Source organism: Vanacampus margaritifer, chromosome 1 (assembly GCF_051991255.1).
Source record: "Vanacampus margaritifer isolate UIUO_Vmar chromosome 1, RoL_Vmar_1.0, whole genome shotgun sequence".
NCBI classification, from domain to species: Eukaryota; Metazoa; Chordata; class Actinopteri; order Syngnathiformes; family Syngnathidae; genus Vanacampus; species Vanacampus margaritifer.
The window spans coordinates 30196956-30216836 of record NC_135432.1 but is presented as its reverse complement, the minus strand read 5'-3'; the positions used below and the strand labels follow the sequence as shown (position 1 = coordinate 30216836).

At 41.0% G+C, this 19881-nt stretch overlaps 4 protein-coding genes and 1 long non-coding RNA gene across 8 annotated transcripts; 4 read left to right on the top strand and 1 right to left on the bottom strand.

Annotated features, from left to right (window-relative positions):
- Positions 1 to 300: 300 nt before the first annotated feature.
- Positions 301 to 2754, top strand: LOC144047825 (uncharacterized). The gene is made up of 2 exons (XR_013293316.1): positions 301 to 459; positions 802 to 2754. It is a non-coding gene; the product is annotated as an uncharacterized LOC144047825 (long non-coding RNA).
- Positions 2755 to 3291: 537 nt separating this feature from the next.
- On the top strand, positions 3292 to 7194 carry snrpg (small nuclear ribonucleoprotein polypeptide G). 2 transcript variants are annotated; one of them, XM_077553366.1, is made up of 5 exons: positions 3292 to 3443; positions 3644 to 3666; positions 5409 to 5533; positions 5691 to 5746; positions 7004 to 7194. In XM_077553366.1, exons 1-5 carry the CDS (start codon positions 3412 to 3414, stop codon positions 7026 to 7028), a joined length of 261 nt encoding a protein of 86 aa, XP_077409492.1. In that variant the 5' UTR covers positions 3292 to 3411; the 3' UTR covers positions 7029 to 7194. The 2 variants fall into 2 exon arrangements, with proteins under 2 accessions (XP_077409492.1, XP_077409501.1); XM_077553375.1 differs by lacking the exon at positions 5691 to 5746 and having other exon boundaries at positions 3296 to 3443.
- Positions 7195 to 8030: 836 nt separating this feature from the next.
- Positions 8031 to 11726, top strand: LOC144056591 (E3 SUMO-protein ligase ZBED1-like). 2 transcript variants are annotated; one of them, XM_077573546.1, is made up of 2 exons: positions 8031 to 8081; positions 9644 to 11726. In XM_077573546.1, the coding sequence occupies exons 1-2, from the start codon at positions 8044 to 8046 to the stop codon at positions 11286 to 11288; spliced, it is 1683 nt and encodes a 560-aa protein (XP_077429672.1). In that variant the 5' UTR covers positions 8031 to 8043; the 3' UTR covers positions 11289 to 11726. The 2 variants fall into 2 exon arrangements, with proteins under 2 accessions (XP_077429672.1, XP_077429664.1); XM_077573538.1 differs by lacking the exon at positions 8031 to 8081 and adding an exon at positions 8315 to 8617.
- A 942-nt stretch (positions 11727 to 12668) lies between these two features.
- plpbp (pyridoxal phosphate binding protein) lies at positions 12669 to 16584 on the top strand. 2 transcript variants are annotated; one of them, XM_077546911.1, is made up of 8 exons: positions 12669 to 12837; positions 13640 to 13747; positions 13835 to 13870; positions 13945 to 14020; positions 14095 to 14235; positions 14320 to 14462; positions 14666 to 14764; positions 16002 to 16584. In XM_077546911.1, the coding sequence occupies exons 1-8, from the start codon at positions 12748 to 12750 to the stop codon at positions 16182 to 16184; spliced, it is 876 nt and encodes a 291-aa protein (XP_077403037.1). In that variant the 5' UTR covers positions 12669 to 12747; the 3' UTR covers positions 16185 to 16584. The 2 variants fall into 2 exon arrangements, with proteins under 2 accessions (XP_077403037.1, XP_077403048.1); XM_077546922.1 differs by having other exon boundaries at positions 12759 to 12853.
- A 388-nt stretch (positions 16585 to 16972) lies between these two features.
- On the bottom strand, positions 16973 to 19816 carry tmed4 (transmembrane p24 trafficking protein 4). The gene is made up of 5 exons (XM_077546935.1): positions 19616 to 19816; positions 19212 to 19312; positions 18653 to 18778; positions 18183 to 18329; positions 16973 to 18114 (listed from the first exon to the last, which is right to left on the bottom strand). Exons 1-5 carry the CDS (start codon positions 19749 to 19751, stop codon positions 17965 to 17967), a joined length of 660 nt encoding a protein of 219 aa, XP_077403061.1. The 5' UTR covers positions 19752 to 19816; the 3' UTR covers positions 16973 to 17964.
- Positions 19817 to 19881: the final 65 nt, after the last annotated feature.

Below are 19881 nucleotides of genomic sequence, written 5' to 3'. Positions count from 1 at the left end.
CAAAAGTGGGAACAAATGCTAAACTAATTGAAATTGAAATTAATTTTTGACATTTATAGCCGTCAATGGCAGTGAATTAGTTAATATGGTAATAATAAAAGTAAATACTTTTTTTTAATAGACAGACTTCAAATAAATTTGAATATATTTCCAAAATCTTTTGACCTTTCTTGTTTACAAATTTAAGAGACTCAATGTAATGTGGTCATTTTAGATTTCTGTATTGACGGTTGAGGTCACTGTAAACAAATATAAGAGTAACGTCCCAACCGCTGGTTGGATATGAGCAAGTGACGTCACTGTAGTCGTCCAATGTAGTAACGCCCCCTCAAACTTTGCTTTTCATGTTTGCAGTGGCATTGGCGCTAGCCGGAAACGTGTTTATTTCCCATTTCATACAGTGACGCTTGTTCTGTTGGACTAACCAAGCTGTGCAACTGCGCGTGTTTGATTCTTAAGGTAAGTTTTGTTTTGTCCAGGATGTCGCTTATTCCCAACGTATCTGCTTTGCTAGCGTTAGCCACACACTGGTGGTAGCAAAGTGAACAGATGGTCTTTAAACTCGTATGATTCGAATAGTGCATTCATACGGTGTTTCTGTATTTGTAGATTTAGATAAATATTGTCACGTGTCGAAGAGGGAGAAGTCGACAAGCTAGCAAGTTTGGCGAAGACCGTACACAAAGCTGCAGTACGGTTTAATTTAGTTATCGAATTAATACTGTGGCTCCATAAATATTTGTTTTTACAAATTTAATTTCTAAGAGAACGTCGACTTTAATCTAATTTGTGTATTCACAGCACGTGTGTGGACGGAGTCAGCTGGGATCACAAAAGGGTCTAGAAGTCATTCAGCAGGAAAACAAAGTCCAGACTTGTTCAAGCAGGCTGACAAATAGAGTTCTGTTCAAGAACCGTCTGCACAGAGGCAAGAAAACAACGCCATAAGGAGACCAACCTCTGCGAAGATCTGATCATGTTAAAGATTGACTAATCCTGTCCAAAAAAGCAGATTATGAGTGGTGCTTCCGGCAGCATGGTCTTCGGGCATGCCTCTAAGATGTACATGCACAGGAAAGAGAAGCACAACATAAAATCACATATGGAGAGAACATCAGTGAGTGAGACGCAACCGACAGCAGGCAAACGCAGGCGGAAAAACACCTATCCATGCAAGATATGCGGCAAGCTCTTCCTTCATCATCTCTCTCTGAGTGCACATTACAATGCCGCTTCATGTCTCAGTGCAATAAAAAAAGGTCAGGCTACAGGACCTGACACTAAAAACACCAATTTACCAGAGCACAGACCAAACGATGTTAAAGGCAGCCTTGCACAGGGCAAGACTGTACGAGCCGGTCCAGGGCGGCCCAGGCAGAAGCAGGAGGATGACAATGTGGAAGTGGAAGGAGAGTTTCCGTGCCCCTCCTGCACAAAGATTTTTTCTCTGCAGTCGCATCTGAGGCAGCATGTGGAGCTCCACGACGCATCCATGGTGAGGGGAGAGTGCAGCGTGTGCACGGAGGAGATGGACACCTTTGAGCGTCCGGTGTCAAGGAGGCAGCGCTTCTATCACTGTGTGCCTTGTCAGGAGGGCTTCTCAGCACTGAACTCCTTCCTTGATCACTGCCAGGAGCACCTGAAAGCCAGGGATGAAGAGGACTCCAAACCGTAGCCTAACAAAGCTTGAGGGGCTTGTCATGGAAAAGCGAGTGGAACGTGCTCACAAACAGCTACAGGGTGTTTAACGCTTGAAAACAGATTACAGTATCACTACAAGGTGCCTTCAAGAATTCCCCCTTTTCACCAAATTTATGTTTTTTTGGTAATATTGTGGTTTTACGTAGATGTTATGCTGTTCAAAATCACTATTGGCCAAATTCGTATACTTTTTGATAACTTAATCCAAGCAAACGATGGAGCAAGATAACAGCAAAATGTTTCAGTATATTTAGATTTTCTAAAAAGTTTCTATATCAGTTGGTTCTTTCATCATGGCCATTAATATTTGTTCTGCATCTATTTGCTGTTTCAGCCTCCACTGAAGAAAGACAACATTCTGGTTGTAATGTGTTTCTTAAAAGTGTCAGTATAAGGCCAGGTTGGACTGCAATTTCAGGAACATGCAAAATGTTCAGTATAAATATGAAAATGGCCTAGATGTGATGGACAAAACCATGTAAAAAATAAATATTTATTTAGCATTCTTTCACCACATTCTGTTGTAAACGGCAATGGGAGGGACAGCATGTATCTGTATGGTAAAAAAAACAAACGACTAACTTTAGGAAACACTTATGTTAGCCCATTTATAATAAGACCCCAGAGTTTCATTCTGCTACAGTTTCATTTTTCCTTAGTGATTCTGATAGGGGCACCAAAGGCACTTTTATAGTGATATTGACCCATTGGGTAATGATCACCTGTTATTTTGAAGCAAAATGATCTGTGTTCTCTTTTGGGTGGATGCAGATTTACATGCATATATACATACACACACATTCGCCAACCAACCATCAATCAATCCCAGGTTAGGTAAATAGCAATTTAATTGTTTGCAGGGTTCCATCATGTGGCCATTTTTAATATTTCTATCTAAATGAATACCTTTTATAAATCACTAAGTGGAGCATCTGCCTATGCAGACCGTGTGTCCCACCACTTGTGTGATTTGGTATTTTTGACTGGCTACTGTTTTCAAACGGCTTGCTTGTGGTTCTTCACTACAATTATCATTAAACTGCTTTCAGAAGATGTGATACTAGTCTTTTTATCTGGCAAATACTGTATTGTTGAATTTAATGTCCCCTCATGTTGTACCTCAAGGGGGAAAGTGCATTATACTGCTGGAGCACCATAAAAATGGGGCTCGAACCAAACGTACTAATTATAGTTGTCATGTATGTAAGTGGGAGTCTAAACCCCCTGGCAGCTCTGGATGGTCCGTCAGTTCGTTTTATAAATCCAGTCTGGACTTGGGCGCAGTTAGTAAGGGGGTGTGATTCTAATGACCCCGGGCCGGCTGCCTTTTTCCACTTTTGCTAGGTAAGGTGACAAAAATGTCCCGTATAAACAACATTATAGTCTTTATTTTTATAAGCTTCTTCCAATTCTAAAATTCCAGCTGTGCTCATATGTGACGACGCGGAAGTTGACGCCAGCATCCTCCAAAAGTGGTCCTTGAGCACCACTGGATGGATACATTTGGATTTATGCCGTAGGTGTGTAATGGGTAACCAAATCCAGAAGAGGGCAGTAGTTCCAATTTAAATATATTATCAGGTTCAGTTATACTCAAACGAAGGAATAGTAGCTTGACTTCCGGTTGCCAAGCGCACGTTTCCTCCTGCGGGTCTCTAAGACGAAAAGGCAACGATTATTTCGGTCTACAGGTGAAGAAACAAAGACAAAATGAGCAAAGCACACCCTCCCGAGCTGAAAAAGTAAGACATGACACGTTGAAAGAATTTATTTTGTGCTTCCTTTTTCTTGTAAATAGACCTTTCTATTTGGCTAAACTGACCGCGCCGCCACCGCGCCATTTAAAATAGAGCGAAATAAAGCTAACTAGCGTTCGCCGAGCATTTGTAATACATTCTCCTGGCTTCTGAAACGTGAACTAACATTGCCCGTCTTCCTTTAGGTTCATGGACAAGAAGCTTTCACGTGAGTACGCCACATTGATTTGATTCAATTTGTCTTTGCGGTAAGACAATATTGTCTGTCGTATTGCTTAGTGAGAGCCGTAGGCAAATGCGTTGGGCCGTATTAACAGTTATTAGGTTGAGCCCCCCCAAAAATACTTACGAACGTTGACGTGAATACATAGTAGGGCCGTTGATTAAGCCTCATAAACTAAAATCTCAGTTATATTTACTATCAACAAAAATCGCCTTTTCCCCCTCCTTTGTGTAGTATGGAAAACGAAAATGACTGGTATGCCACCCTTTTGCATCTGGGATCTTCTTTTTTTACTCCTGCTGACCAACTTTGAAACAGTTCTTCCAGACATTATTTTCCCCAAGCATTAACATACATCGACTTCCACAGAAATATTTATTTCCAAGTGGATATTTTGCCCATCCCCCATTTTGCTCTAACCTTGCTCTGCAAGATGAATTCTCGCGGTATTTGTGAGTTCACAAACTCTGGAGAATACATCTTGTATTGTTGTATCGTTGATTTCCACCGATGGTTCGGACCAATCACAGAGCGACATTGTGTTTGGGGCGTGATATGCAGCTGTGACGAAACCAGGAAGTAGTGATGGGACGATGATACCTCAAGGAGTGTATTGACACATTACACAAACTATTGACACTGTGTTGGTCACTCAATAGTGACCTCTGCTGTAGATCTAAAATCATTGCAGATAAACAAAATGAAAATAAGATGGTAAAACGTGCATGCTGTAAACCTTAATATTAGCTTATGAATTTATATTTATAAAATAAATTTAATACATTTTATTTATTCACTTGTTAGTCTTTTACTTAAAATATGATCTCATCTTTGTATAATTTCAGTTGGTCCATTTGCTTGCTGAGTTGTTTATTAGATGCTCATATGAGTTGGCTTGTAAAATATAGCAAATTTGTATATAATAAAATAATATTAATATAATAAATAAAATAAAAAAATAAAAGTTAAAATGTTTAACTTCTGTATGGGATTTTGTTAAAAGTTTTAAACCATATGTAATAACACACTAAAAATAGACTCTGTCATACATTTTTATTGAGAAACAAAAGTTTTTGAAGTGTGATTGCTCCAAGGCGATTTCTCCTCTTGGACACCAGTTCCCCTGCCTTAGAGAACACTTGTTCACAGGGAACAGAGGAAGCTGGCGTGCATAAATATTTAAGTGCCAGTTGATAAAGGTGTGAATACTTTCTTTGATCAAAATGATTCCAGACTTGTGAAAATTTTCTAGAACGATCCATGAGTGGAAGCAAACAAAAATCCAACAGGCACAGGTACAGGTAAATTTACAGCAACAGCAAACAGTTTAATCTCCATCCAACAAACACGCAACATGTTGATACAGTTTGTCTACCTATAAATACAATTTGGCGCGGCACATCCAAACGACACACGTCCTGTTTCGGTCACGTGATTTTTTTATTAAAGCGATACACGCACCGATACGGGGTTTCACACTTGCACACTCGGCACAGTGCTGGCGCGCCAGTGTTGTTCGTCCCATCACTACCAGGAAGCCAGCGCCGGGGAAAACAAACAAACCTAACCTGGACAAATGGACGTTCCAATGTGTCATTAACCTATTGCTAATGTATAAATGGGTATCATGTTTTTGTTAAAGTCGATTAATCGCCCAGCACTGAAATGCGGTATTCCAGCAGGATCTGTCTTTTAAAAATGCATATGATTGTGTCTGTGTGTTTTAGTTAAGTTAAACGGAGGCAGACATGTGCAGGGCATCCTTCGCGGGTTTGACCCCTTCATGAACCTGGTGATGGATGACTGTCTGGAAATGAGTCAAGGAGGACAACAGCATACCATCGGCATGGTGGTCAGTACACATTCAGCGTTACTTCTCCTTTGACATTGTCGTGTGCTTGCTCAAAGGTCAAGATGGGGTGAAGCTAATCATCCCATTGTGGCCCTGAATAGTCCTTCATGTAGTACTCAGTTGGCTGCATCTACTGTCTGCATCTTAAACAACACAGGCACAACTCTCTGTTGATCGTGCCACAGTGCCAACAGCGACCACTTCTGCAACTATGTAAGACTTTTGACTACTGTCCAAAGGGGCATTTTGAGTGGACTGCACACTATTTTATGTCCATTAAATCGAGATTCAACTGTACATTTAAAATAAATCAGAACATGCACATTTTCTCAACTGACTTTTATGAGGTTTACTTTTTTGTCAACGTCAAAGCAATTGCTGTTAATTAGTGTTGTTCCGATACCGACACTGGTATCGGCAGAAGCCCCGATACTGTGGTATCAGTGAGTACTAACAAGTATCATGCCGACCCCATTAATTCCGATGCTAATATACGTAGGACTTTGGATGCAGCATCTTGTGTTTTGCTCATGCACGACATTCACTGATGTGTGACATGTTCACTGCATGCCGAGCCAAGATATCCTATTGGCCCTTGAATGCTCTGAACCAATGGCAGGACAGCTTTTACATGTTGAGAAAAAACAATAACTTAGGTATTGGTATGGTATCAGCATCGGCCGATACTGCAAAGATGGGTATCGGTATCGGGGGCCAAAAAACGGTATCGGAACAACACTACTGTTAATCCAGATACAGTAGTTTATGGGGAAAAAACAACCTTATCCATGAAAAGTTATTCCCAGTTCCTGTTTTTTATTTGTACTAGTAGTGTTTGTTCCGTTTTAAAGTGCACTAAACATTTACAGCCAAAAATGTTAAAGGCCAAAGTACCGCCTTCATTTTAATTTGTACTATCATACAAATAAATCAGGAATGCAAGTACAAGTTGAAAGTTTAATTTACTCTCATCTTAATTGACTTTATTTTTCGTTTTCACATACCTGAAACATTAATGAAGCTAATGATAGAGCAGCTGCCTACTGGCACACTAGGTTTACCATTTACATATGATGCAATTATTCGACTAACCATAAAAATAAATGATGAGTGTTTGTAGCAGCCCTACCACACACACACATAAGGAATTCAGATCACAAATATTGAACAGGTTTAACAGTCACACATTTTTTCCCAAGCTATTTTTATTGTGGATTGGGACATAAAATCCCTTTAAACACTCCAAACGCCACAAAAAAAATTATGTGGGATAGTGTTTGAGTCATCTTTGAATTGAGACTTTGCGGACCTAGATCGGAAATCAATTTTAGACCAAAGTTGCACCACCTAAAGATGTAGCCAATAATGAATTTGCAGCCATGAAGATATCTTCTGGGAAAAGGGTTGGGCTTTGTTACTTATTGCGTGCGTGTCTTGCTAAAATGTGTAACTTTTTCTTTTATGTCTTAGGTCATCCGAGGTAACAGCATCATAATGTTGGAGGCCTTGGAGAGAGTATGAGACTGGCCACATGGGACATGTCTGTGGATACACTTCTTCTTTCTTTTTTTACATGGTTAAACTGAAGCAACACAACTGTTTTTGAATTGTATACGATGTCTAACCTTTCATGGCTTTGTGAATAAATCATTTTCTTTGTAGTCTCTGTGCATATGTTGAATTGGCAGTGCTTCTCAAATGTAGCAGGTTCCTGGCCTCATTTCATCGCCTACTTGAGAAATAAAGCCCGCAATGCACTATTTATGGTACATGTGGGTTTATGTCTAAACGTGTATCTCTTTATGACTGCAGTTGCAGTATTGACATGATTTCAGTTTTATTAGGATAACATGACTACTAAAGAATATGACAAACTGATTAAAATTAAAAAATGATTCACACATGAAATGTACAAATCCTCACATTTGTTGTGTGTCATCTCAACTGTATTTCAGTTTGATCTCATGAATTTCCTCAACATGTTAACTCCTTTTCCAGTAGAGCAATTGTCACTATTGGAGTAAATGGTACCAGGATTTTTTGGGCACACAGGTACGAACATCTTTGAAACAAAGGGTGAATGTGGCAAAAAATATAATTTAAGTGGCCTCAGGCCAATAAGTTTTTAACCGAACGTGCAAGTAAATGTAAGACACCCTTACCAAACATAGGGGTACAGATGCACCATAAACATGGATGCACCCCAGTTGCAATTGGTGAACTTGAGGATTTTTAATGTAAAATACATTCATGCTTGAGGGGCTTTACTGGAGATTTTTGAAGGTTCTCCCTAGTCAACCCCGGTGTACTGCCGTGCTTGGCTGCCTCATTTTCAGCCATTAAAAGTTAATCGACGCGTCAATGATGTGGTTTTCGGCTTTTAATGGAGCTTCATCGTTCTGTCAGATCTGTAGCCTCAACAGTCAACAGACTCAACACCCAACCTGTTCTTACTGCGCATGTCCTGTTCCCTACAGTGCATGAGTGCAAGAAATGCTACTCCGACGGGTATGCTGTTTTGTCGAGACACTGTTCCTACACAGCTGAAGTAAGACAAATAACTAGGCTACTTAAGCAGAGAAGGTTAGAATTGGTAATAACACAAATAACAATTCTAGAGCATTTATTTCCTTGTATATATTTCAACAAAAAATGAGTCGGATAAAATCAAATGGATGTCGTAGTAAATAGTTATAACTCAAATAATTCGATTACAAAAAAGGTCGAAGTCTCGAGTCTTCGTTTAATCAGCCACGTTATGCGATGTGGACTTTTTTATTTTTATTTTTTTGCTCAGGGATAATTTTTCCACACGGACCCGGACTGTTATTGCAGACGCACACGCTAATCTGGCGTGTTGAATGAAGGTGGCTAGATGGCGGAGTCTCAGCAGGACACAGCCCATAAAAGACAGAGAATGTCCAAAGTTTGGGATCATTTCAAACTTAAAAAAGAAGACAGAAAAGTGCAATGTGTCCACTGCAACGCAGAACTGGCCTTTCACAACAGTACGTCTGCGATGATGCAACATCTGATACGAAAGCATCCTGTTAAAGTCAGTTCATCAAGCTTTGCCGATACAAGGTACCGTGTAACGTGGACGTGATGTTTGCTAATTTAATGTAACCTAGCTGCCACCACTAGTTAACTTACAATGTATGATATCCGCTGTAGCCTGACGTCGTTGTAACTCGATTTAATGTTAATATATGTCAATGAATTCGTGTTAAATTGCAATTAAAAAAAAACACTCCATACTAATAAATATTTTTAACTGATTCATCGCCAACAGCCTTCAGAGTAGAGTTCCCCCATATTGCCAGTCGTTTTAGAGCATTTTGACTATATTGCAAGATCCACAGAATATGTTTTCTTTGACACTATAAGTACAGAACCTACCAAAACAGAGATGCGTCTCTTGTTTCGCCAGAGAATAAACTCGTTTCTATGGTTTGCCATTATTTAGTCAGCATTGAAACAGCGATCTGAGAAGCAAGATTTTGTGAAAAGAAAGCCAAGCAGTGATGTGATTTCCGTGGTAGCCCTTGCATTTTGCCACCGAAACGCCCATTTGCAGTTTTGCGTGTCAATGTGTTTGAGGCGCAAAATGTAAAATTTGACTCGCAAACTGCAATGTGAATCCACTTATTCCAAAAAGTTTTACTTTTAAGTGAGTATAGGGTTGACGTCAACTTCAATCATCTTCATTTGTCCCAGTTTTATGCAGATTAACTAATTCGCTGCCATTGAAGCCTATAAATGTCAACAATTAATTTTAACTGTTTCTATTAATTTAAAATTTTTCCACTTTTGTTAACATTTTTTTTAATAATCTCTTTTTTTAAAGAAAAAAATAATAAAGGATGATCAAAAATTAGGGGCGTCAGGCGATTAATTTTTTTTATTGTAATTAATCGCATGACTTCAATAGTTAACTCACGATTAATCACAAATTTTTATATCTGTTCTAAATGTACAATATTTTTTTCTAAGTTTTTATACTCTTGTTAACAAAAGTGTAAAAAAAAATGTTAAATGTTATTTTTGGACGTATATAGCCGTCAATGGCAGGGAATGAGTAATAAATTGTTTTGTTTTTGTTTTCCCCAGCACATCACAGCGGCCCATGGACTGCTTTCTTCGCCTAGCTCCATCACGCACCGTTGAAGATGCCGTGCTAACCGAGAGCATTTTGAAAATGCTGGTCACTGATATGCGGCCACTGTCAATGGTGGAAGACAAGGGATTTAAAAAGATGATTTCAGCGTTCAACCCGAAGTACATCATGCCAGGAAGACCTTATTTCACAAGTCTGATGAAGAATAAACATCAACAAATAACCGAGAAATTGAAAACTGTCCTTCAGGACGCAGAGTGTGTTGCATTGACTACAGACATCTGGACTAGCATGGGCACAGAGCGTTATCTCAGGGTGGCGTGTCACTACTTGGGGGACGATTGGGAGATGAAGTCTTTCTCACTGACCACAGTGCCTCTCAAAGAGAGTCACTCAGCTGCCAATATTGCAGACTGGCTGGAGGAGACCACTGACAAATTTCATATTCCGTTCCCAAAGGTGAAGGCAGTCGTCCATGACAACGGGACAGATGTAGCGGCGGCGGCAGCCATTTTGAAGGAGAGGCATGGCTGGGTTGCTGTGAGATGTTCCGGGCACATTCTGAACTTAGTGGTACAGTGCACACTTCAAAACAGTAAAACTATTGCTAGTTGTGTGGCTTCAGCGAGAAGCCTGGTGGAACACTTCAAGAAAAGCGAACTGGCCTGTGCCAAACTCCAAGAAATGCAGCAACAAATGGGAATGCCGCCACTAATGTTGATTCGGGATGTGAGTACGAGGTGGAACGGCACATATCACATGCTATCCAGGCTCCTTGGACAAAGATGGCCCGTGGCTGCGGCCCTTTCTGATCCGGTAGTCAATTCAAGTGGCAAGCACCTTTCCTTGGATCTAAAGCCAGAGCAGTGGAACCTCAGTGAGGAACTGACTCGGGTCCTTGGGCCATTTGTAAGCGTGACAGAGTTCCTGCGTGGGGAACAATATGTTACTCTGTCTTCTCTTCCACAGCTGGTGCACAACCTCAAGAGAGCAACACTGAGTTCAGCATTTGAAACTGCGCCAGTAAGGGAATTCCAGGCTCAAGTGGTCGAACAGATTGAGGAGAGATTGCAAGAACTGTTTTTATTCCAGCCTGAAGCTCCAAACACTGTCCTCCTGGCTGCTGCATTGGACCCAAGGTTTCGAAAACTGAAGTTCTTGCCTGCTGAAGATGTTTTTAAGGTCCAAAGTACAATCCAGTTCATGGCTCTAGCTGTCAAAAAGGAAGAAAGACAAAGTGGAAATGAAGCCGCCACTGCATTAGAAGGCAGTTTCGCTCCAAAGGACAGCCCATTCGCCAACACTATCCTGGGATCATCATCAGACTCGGACGCCAGTGATGAGGAGGATGAGGATGAGCAGCTAAGTCAAGCGGTGCGAAAGGAAGTCTTGCAGTATTTTGGAGAACTTCCTCTCTCCAAGAAGGACAATCCACTTCTGTGGTGGAGAACAAACGCAACACAATATCCCACCCTGGCAAAGCTGGCCAAGTCGTTTTTGGGTATCCCGGCAACACTGACACCATCGGAGCGTTTGTTTTCTGCTACTGGGAACATTGTCTCAAGACGACGGGCAAGTCTTAGTTCTGAACATGTTGATATGTTGACTTTTCTCCATTGTAATCATGGGCTTTTGTAAACACGTCAAGAAAAAAAGACACACACATCCGTGCCTCACACACTCAGAGCCCTACCTATCTCATCTAGGTACCTTTGGAAGTTTGTTGGCCCGGAATGTAATTTTATTTACATTTACTTCATATATACTGTATTTGACATGACTTTTCTTGCTTGAAATGCACAAAATGGCCATAATGCTTTAAAGGGGAAGTCTATAGTCAAAATTTTGAGAATGACGTTACGTTACACTGCCTTTCAGTCGACAGCAAGTGGCCACACCCTGAGATGGATATAATGGGTGGACAGTATTTTGTTGTTTGTTTGTATTCCACAAATGCAATATTAATAAGGAGAAAGAAACACTTTTGACTTAACTTTCCCTTTAAAAGGACTTAGTTATAGAACCAAGAGGTGAAATAAATACTTTTTTCTCAAGAATAAAAGCAAATTAAATTTCTGTCATGTGTTGTTTAATATGCTTTTTTTTTCTCAGATTACTTTGGTTGCATATTTGTTACAATATTTATTTCTAAAAATATTTGCTAAATGCAGCTCATTCACAAGACATCTTGTTGGTGGCATAGTAGCCTTTTCTAAAGGGACAAACTTTAAACAAAACCTCCAACGGTTTCATCAAAGATATTTTCTCATAGGTCTTTAGAAAAATTGTTTGGTTGTGTTGTCTGTAGCCTGCCAGCTATTGCCGGCTCTATATCACACACTATTTTAGCATTAAAACACACGCACATGTACACATCTGCTAGAATGAATCCAAGCACCCGTCATGTTGTGAATGAATCAGTGTTCCTTGAAGTTTCATAAATGTCCGCCTGGAATTTTAATGGTATTTTTTTCAGCGAACATTTGCAAACTTGAACGAACCCTGAAATGAAATCACCACTCATGTATACTCAGAACTTAAGTTTGTTTTCCAGGTTCCTGACCGACACTCTAATCAGCGATTTAGCTTTCTGTAATCCCTGCTCAGGTGTTACTGTATGGTAATAAATGAATAATATTGCAAAATATTGGTATTTTTTCATGCTCTTTTGAAACGAGAACATCACAATCATTGACACTCTCTTTCTCTCACAGACTCACGCACAAAGTGAAAGTCTGGCAAGTGGCTATTGTGGCTTTTACATCCTTTGATTTATCTGTATTCTGCCTTTTGAAGTAGAATTTGGACACTATTTTTTCCCCAGACAAATTAAGTGAAATTGGGAAAACGTAACGGGCCCCTTTGCGCTCTCTCGTGGCCAAGTAATGTGCGTGCGCTGGGAAGCACGGAAAAGGGAATGGCGAGTAGCAATGTGACATAAATAACAGGCGTGAGAGCGACTTTGGGCTCCCAGGAACGATAGAGGGCGCTACTTACATCAACGTACTTCCTGTTCCGACAGGCTTTTATTTTGAAAGGCAATTGTCGTCACTGGAGACGCGTTACGTTACGTCTCACGCCGCAGCCACTCGACGTAATGTGGAAAATAGCAATGTCGGAGGAGGTAGGCAAGGCGCTACAGTCGGTGATGCAGCGGGTGAACCAGGCTGCGTCCCGACGACCCAAGGTACGTTCAGGCTCGGGTGAGTCCCAGCTAGTGCACCGCTGTCGCGTGGTTTGTGCAAAGTAGCGCTGTGCTGCACGATCGGTTATGTAAGGTTGTCAACCTTTGGATGAGAGACAACAACACGCGTGGTCTATTAGTGGCAGTGTAGCAAGGTTTGGAGCCGCTCACGCCTTTATAGTGCATGCATGCTGATGCGTTGTTGTGATGGCCATTCTGGTTTCGTATTCTTGTGGTATGATGAAGGGCTACTAAACATCCACACCATACACGTTAATAGTAAGTGTATTATTAGTGATGTAGAAATAAAAATAATCTTAACCATGTAAACCGTGTGTTTCAACAGGAGCTGCGTCAAAAAATACAATAACGTATGATTGAGACGTAATTTAACATTGGTGCTTAATTGTTTTGGTCGCAGTGGTGTAGAATACTGAAATTTGTATAGTCTATCCATCCATATGAAGGTGTCACAGGTGTACTGGAGGCTCAGCCTAGTCCACCATGGGTGAGAGGCAGGTTACACCCGGGATTGGTCGCCAGCCAATCGCAGGGCACACACTATAGACAAACAACCATTCACACCTGTGGCGAATTAGAGTCTTCAATTTACGTTCTTGTTTTTATAGAGGTTTATATTTTTTAAAATACGTCACAAGAGTACAGGACAGTGTTACCTTGCCTTATGAGTTGAACTTCAACAGCACTTAACTCGGAAACTCGGAAATGTGCTCTCATATTATCAAGGTACAGCTCCATACAGCTACTGTACTGTACTAAATTACAGGATACAATTTTTCCTCAGACGCTACCAGCTGTGCCACCTCGACTTGTCGCTGTCAGCAAAACCAAACCTCCCGAGATGGTGGTGGAGGCCTACAACCAAGGCCAGCGTAACTTTGGGGAAAATTATGTGAGTACGCAGAATGGCCGCTGTGCATCCCTCTGAACAACAACGGGTCTGATCAATGCAAATAAACTGCTTGTATCTCAACACCAGGTTAATGAACTTGTGGAGAAAGCTTCAGATCCTAGGGTGAGTTGACCTTTTATGAGGCAAATTATTTGTACTACTGTGTCATCTTTTTATGTAACGATCCCATATTTCAGATTTTAGAATTATGTCCAGAAATCAAGTGGCATTTCATTGGTCATCTACAGAAGAATAATGTCAACAAACTCTTGGGTGAGTGAAGGCTAACGGTCCTATTTGCATTTACTTGCTTAAAAACGTATTTGGTTTCACCTTCTTCTCCCCAGGCGTGCCAAATTTGTTCTTGGTGGAGACCGTCGACTCGGCAAAACTGGCTGACAAGGTCAACAGCTCGTGGCTGCGTATCAGAGGAGGGAGCATGCAGAGGTTGAAGGTCATGGTTCAGATCAACACCAGTGGCGAACAGAGTGAGTCTCGGTTTCCTTAGCTGTGTCTTCCACGCATTGTCACAGGTTCGATATGAATGTGTGTTCACGTGTGTGCAAACGTAGGTAAATACGGGCTACCACCAGAGGAAACGGTCAATGCCGTGAAGCACATCGTGTCTGAGTGCGCCGCCTTGCAGTTCTCCGGACTCATGGCCATTGGGCGCTACGGCTACAACCTCACCCTGGGCCCAAATCCAGATTTTCAGGTACAAACCCTGGCTTTGGTACAAAATGCTTGTGAGGGTTTGTCTTGAAAATGGGGCTGTTAAGACATATAAATGTATCACGTTTTCACTTTTTCGTCACAAGTGATGATACGCATATAGACTTGTATATTTTCTTCTGTGTGCTTTTTTTTTCTGGCCTCCTCCAGCCTCTTGCTCCCTAAATGGTGTTTGCTTGCTCACAGATGCTTCTGAGTCGGCGGCAGGAGGTTTGTGACAGTCTGAAGCTACCTCTGGGTGATGTGGAGCTCAGCATGGGTATGTCCACAGATTTTGAACATGCGGTGAGTAGCAACCATTAAAGACTTATTTTTATTTTTTCAACTACATACAGTAGTGGACTGTCCTACAGGTTGGGCAATTTGATTTTTTATTATTGGATGAAAAATATGCCTTACAGCAGAGGTCCCCAACCCTGGTCCTCATGGACCGGTATCCAGCCTGTTTTCCATGCCTCCCACAGCCAACACAGGTGGAGATCGTTATCAGCCTTCTCCAGAGATTGCTGATTAGCTGATGATATGAATCACCTGTGTTGGCTATGGGATGCATGGAAAACAGGCTGGATACCGGTCCCCGAGGACCAGGGTTGGGGACCTCTGCCTTACAGCTTCTGTGTGTAATAAGTGGCCACTAGATGTCACTATAGCATGGAATGCAGCTGAGGCGCATGTAGTTATGCTCCATTCGAGGAAAGTGGGAAGTCGGCATTTTCAGACTTCAAACCAGGAAGTGTGTACGGGAACTCAGAAATCCCACTTACGAAGTCGGGGGGAAAAAAGTACCCTGACTTCACCGACCGACTTCAATATGAATAGCTTTCTTCATTCATATATATTCAACATAACTTCCCGTAACACAACGTAGGTGACAGTATGCCACTATCTCGCTGCATGAAATATCTCTCTACTGAACTGTATTGAATTCTTATGAAATAAGATAAATACATAAATGCAGCAAAACTACGAGAAGTTTGCTGGAGATCAAAATGTGTTTTGAGGACCAAAACAAAAAACTATTTATCACTATCCACCATTTTGGTCGTTTACTTTCATCACAAACGCTTTCAGGTCGTAACTGAAAAGCCTACTGGGATAAATCCGACTTCAGACCTTCCTCGAATGCAGCATTAGAAACATGCACACTACGGTGGCTCAGAGAGATCACATTTCGCAAGCCTACCACCAATTCTTACTTTGCGTGAGCTAACGAACATCTTAGAGAGCGAGACAGATTTAGCCGGAGCCATGAACAAGAGCGTCTAGCGGGAGTAAGTCAGAGCCATAGGTTGGAGTGGCTAACAAGAGCGGCTACCAGGAAAAGCTAGTTTAAAAAAAAGAAAAAGAAGCAGCAGCAAAAAAGGAAGGGAAATAGGCGGGGCCCTTTCCCGACTGCTTGAGGGCCCCGAGCATAGAGGCCTCCTTTGAATTTATTTTGACGTCACACTGTAATTTTAATAATAAGCATTGTATGTGACATACCTTATCATGCTTGATAATTTTTGGCGCTGTTGCATTGCAGATCGAGGTTGGGTCAACTAACGTACGTGTGGGAAGCATCATCTTCGGCAACAGGGAGTATCCCAACAGCGCAGCCAACACTCCGGTTCCTAGTCCTGCACCCAGTCCGGCTCCCAGCCCAGAGAAAACATCCAAGCAGGTGTCGGAGGAGGCCGCCAAGAAAATGCAGCACCTGACAGTCTGAATCGGAACATTAACAAGTTGTCAATTTCCTTTGTAAGAGAAACAATACAACTGTAAAATGTGCAATTAAGAAGAGCGCTACAAACTCTCCCACACACATTGGGTTAGGATTGCCAAATTGTTACATATTTTTTAAAATTATATATTTGTTATCTTTTGCCAATAAAAGGTACTGGCCATCTGTTGTTAGTATGGTACTTAAAGCTGTGCTAGAAGTAACAAGACAACCGTAGTACACCTAATAAAATTCTGATGAAAGATGGAGACGGAGTTTGTTGTGTGGATATCTTGATGTCTAACAATCTAACCCAATGTGTGCTTTACTTTGTCATCTCACATCTGTGTACCTTTTTGCTGTGCAGGTTAAGCAGATTTTATTTAATAAACCTCTCATCCCTTTATACTGGCCCTTTGTTTATTTAGTGTTCAGTTGGTGTTTTTATATATATATATATATATATCCATACACTTATTGGTCTCTTGATAGGAGCAAATCCAAGAGTGAATCTGAGGGAATGCTGTGTAGGCAGAGTAATTGTGATATGAGGTGTGAGGTAATCTATGCAACGTGATTTGTTTTCAACGCAGTATGCAAGGTAGCAGTTGGGTATTTCTCCATGAAAAGCGGTTGTCATTGTCAAAGATTTTACATATTGTGGAAAGATGTCTTTAATAATTTAAAACTTTGATTAGAATCTTGCTCTGAGAGACACCTAAGCAGAGTAATAAACTTCACTTATCCCTGTTGCTGGTGTTTGTATTATTTATGGTACCGCGCTTGTGAAGTAGTCCTTTAAAACATGAGGTTTTTATTTTTTTAGACCAAATGTCTTTATTAAGCAGAGGGCGATTCCACATGACTTCAATGCTGGAACATGGTTTGTGCATCTCAAGAACTGGACATTTTAAATGAAACATCAGTAAACAATACAGGCAACTGTAAATTAAAGCCTCAAACTGAATAATCCATACATTTATAACTTAATCAAGTCTGCCCTATTGAACAATGGTCCAGCAAAGATTAATTGAAACTGTGATATTCCCAAACAAAAATAAATTAAGACATACTGAAAATACCCCCCAAAAAATAATCCACATACCAAAAGGCATTTAAACAAATGCAGCATGAACACCAGGTAAATGACTTCTAGCCACAGTATTACCAATCCTTAGGACAATTTACAATTGTAACATCACAAACCCTTTGTGACAATTATAAAGATTTGGAGAGAAAAATATGCAGTTGTGTTGCCAGACAAACTGTTAAGGATTTGAACATCAATAGTAGAACTATGTACTTATAGTCGTTTAAGAATGTGGGTGCGGCCTAATTGTCTTGCGATGACATATGTCTACACAATCTTTAAATGCCCCACAATACTGTACAGCAAGTATAAACAAAAATGAGATGTTTGGAAATAGGAATATTTCAAATGGCGGAGTGAAGTTAATGGATACTTGTTACAAAACACCAAAGAAGCCGTTTCCAACACTAAAAAGTGGCATAAAACCTGTTTCATGCATAACCAAAAGATGTCCGGTGTTGTCAAGCGAATAAAACACAAAGAGAAAGGAAACTCATATGTTGCCCTGTTATAAAAGATATAGAACTGCCTTTTAAAATTTACACATTCCTTCATCATCCAAGGCCGATACTCAACAACAAAAAAGTCTCTGCCTGAATTTTTGCGCAAAACAAGTCTTCGTTCCAGTCATTCAAGTCTGTCTTCAAAAGGTGTCTTGTCTGTTGCTCCCCATAACCGCTCTTCTTCAAACTCCGGCTAAACAAGTTTCTTAGCTTCGAAGAAGCTCTTGAGATGCTTCATCTGCCATACGCCTGTGACGATGAGGATGAGTGTCTGGGTAATGGACCACCACAGGACACGTTGGTTGGTGCTCTCACTGGTCATACGGAAGCGCTCTTCTCGATACTGCACAAAGACAAATCTTTAAGCCGCGCGAAAGGTCAAGATAGCAGCTCGTTTTAAGTGCCACTCACCCTTTGGTAATTTTGTTCCTTCTGGATCTGATCCACCTGATCCAGAAGCTGTCTGGCACGCAGCTGCAGCTCAGTCAGCTTGTCCTTGGCTGCAATTTCAGGGTAGTTATTGGTATGTTCTCCAACCTGAATATCCAGATGCACTCTCTGCAGCATTGGAAAGCTTGTGGTTAGAAATGTACAGGATAAAGGTGACATTCACACTAAAGGCAACACAATCATCTTCAGCATACCATTTGCTTCTGATGCACCTACCATGAGAGGGCCAATGGGGTGAATATTGGCCCTTTTGCAAAAGACAGGACCACCCGCTCAAAAAAGGATGTTCGAGGTTCTAAAATTCTTGATCTTTGAGGTACAGGACACATTTTGATTTGCTTGATTTTTTTACAGTGTGAAAACAAACCAAACTAGAGGAAAAACAGGCCAAAGGTGTCTAAAGTAAAGTAGTCTAAGTAGCGGCGTCCTACCAGTTTCCCTCCAGCAAACAGCGCCATCTTGGTGGAGTTGGAGTGCAGACATATCTGGTGCTCGCCTGGAGTATGAGACGTGAAGGTGAACCGACCATCGGACCCATACTGGCGAGATAGAATAACCTGAAAGGGTCGGACAAAAACATTGAAGCCTCAACATGCTCACCATCATTATCTAAACAACTCTTGTGTCTGCTTGAGTGGATGTTTTGCTTTTCTTATAACTTTTTGAGATGCTACACCTTCTGGTATGCGTCTGTCATCCATCTTCAGTGAGTGGTTTTATGTTATTTTAGTTGTATTAGGTCCCCTTGAATGGCAGTTGAGTATATTAAAATGGTACTTGTCCTGTTCAGTTTATAATGGTTTCGTGATGGCGAGTGGCAACAATTATGACATACTACTTGGAGCAAATTAAGTCACTCTACATATTTCCAATGGTATCCTTGTTTTTTAAATGATAAAATATTCACTTTTTATTAGACTTTCGAGATGCCACTGAATTTATTGTAGCTGTGTTTTTGAGCCTGGCTCCTATTTAGCGTTCTTTTCATACCTTTGCGTCAGGATCCTTGATCTCAACGTGCATCCCAAGACCCGGTGTGGACGGGAGGAAGGAATTAGTGTGTTTGTCCCAAAGCTGAGTTCGGTACTTTCCTATAGAGACACAAAAACACCTTACTAGATCATAATATGATTTTTTAATTTTATTTTTATATAACAGTGTGGAGACTGCGACATCATAAGAAACAATGCCACTATAAAAAAAAGACGTCTTTTGTTAAGACACTCTTCTACAGAATAAAAATGTGGCGAAAGCTAAACCCCAGTAGGGATCGCGACTTTGAAATATTTATCGACGCTTAAAGTTATCTGAATACATTCCGTGCTTTAAATAAAACCAGCTGGTTGCCTTCAAAGCTAGGCTATATTTGAGGAGCTACAATGCCGACGTCCTACCGATAACCATGGTTTCGTCTGGAATTTCCTCGATGAAGCATTTTTTCTCTGTCTCTCCTATGTGGAAATAGAGTGCATAGCTTGGATGAATCCAAGCTGCGATCAAAATAATTCCAAGTGTAGTGGCAGCGAGCATATTGAACGAAAAAGCCTCTTCCACCTCAAGAGCAGACTGCAGGCTAGAGTCGCTGCGCGCTAGTGACGTCGGCACCTAATGCGGAAGGAGGAAGGGGATTTCCTGAAAGTCAATTTTAATTTTGCCCTGA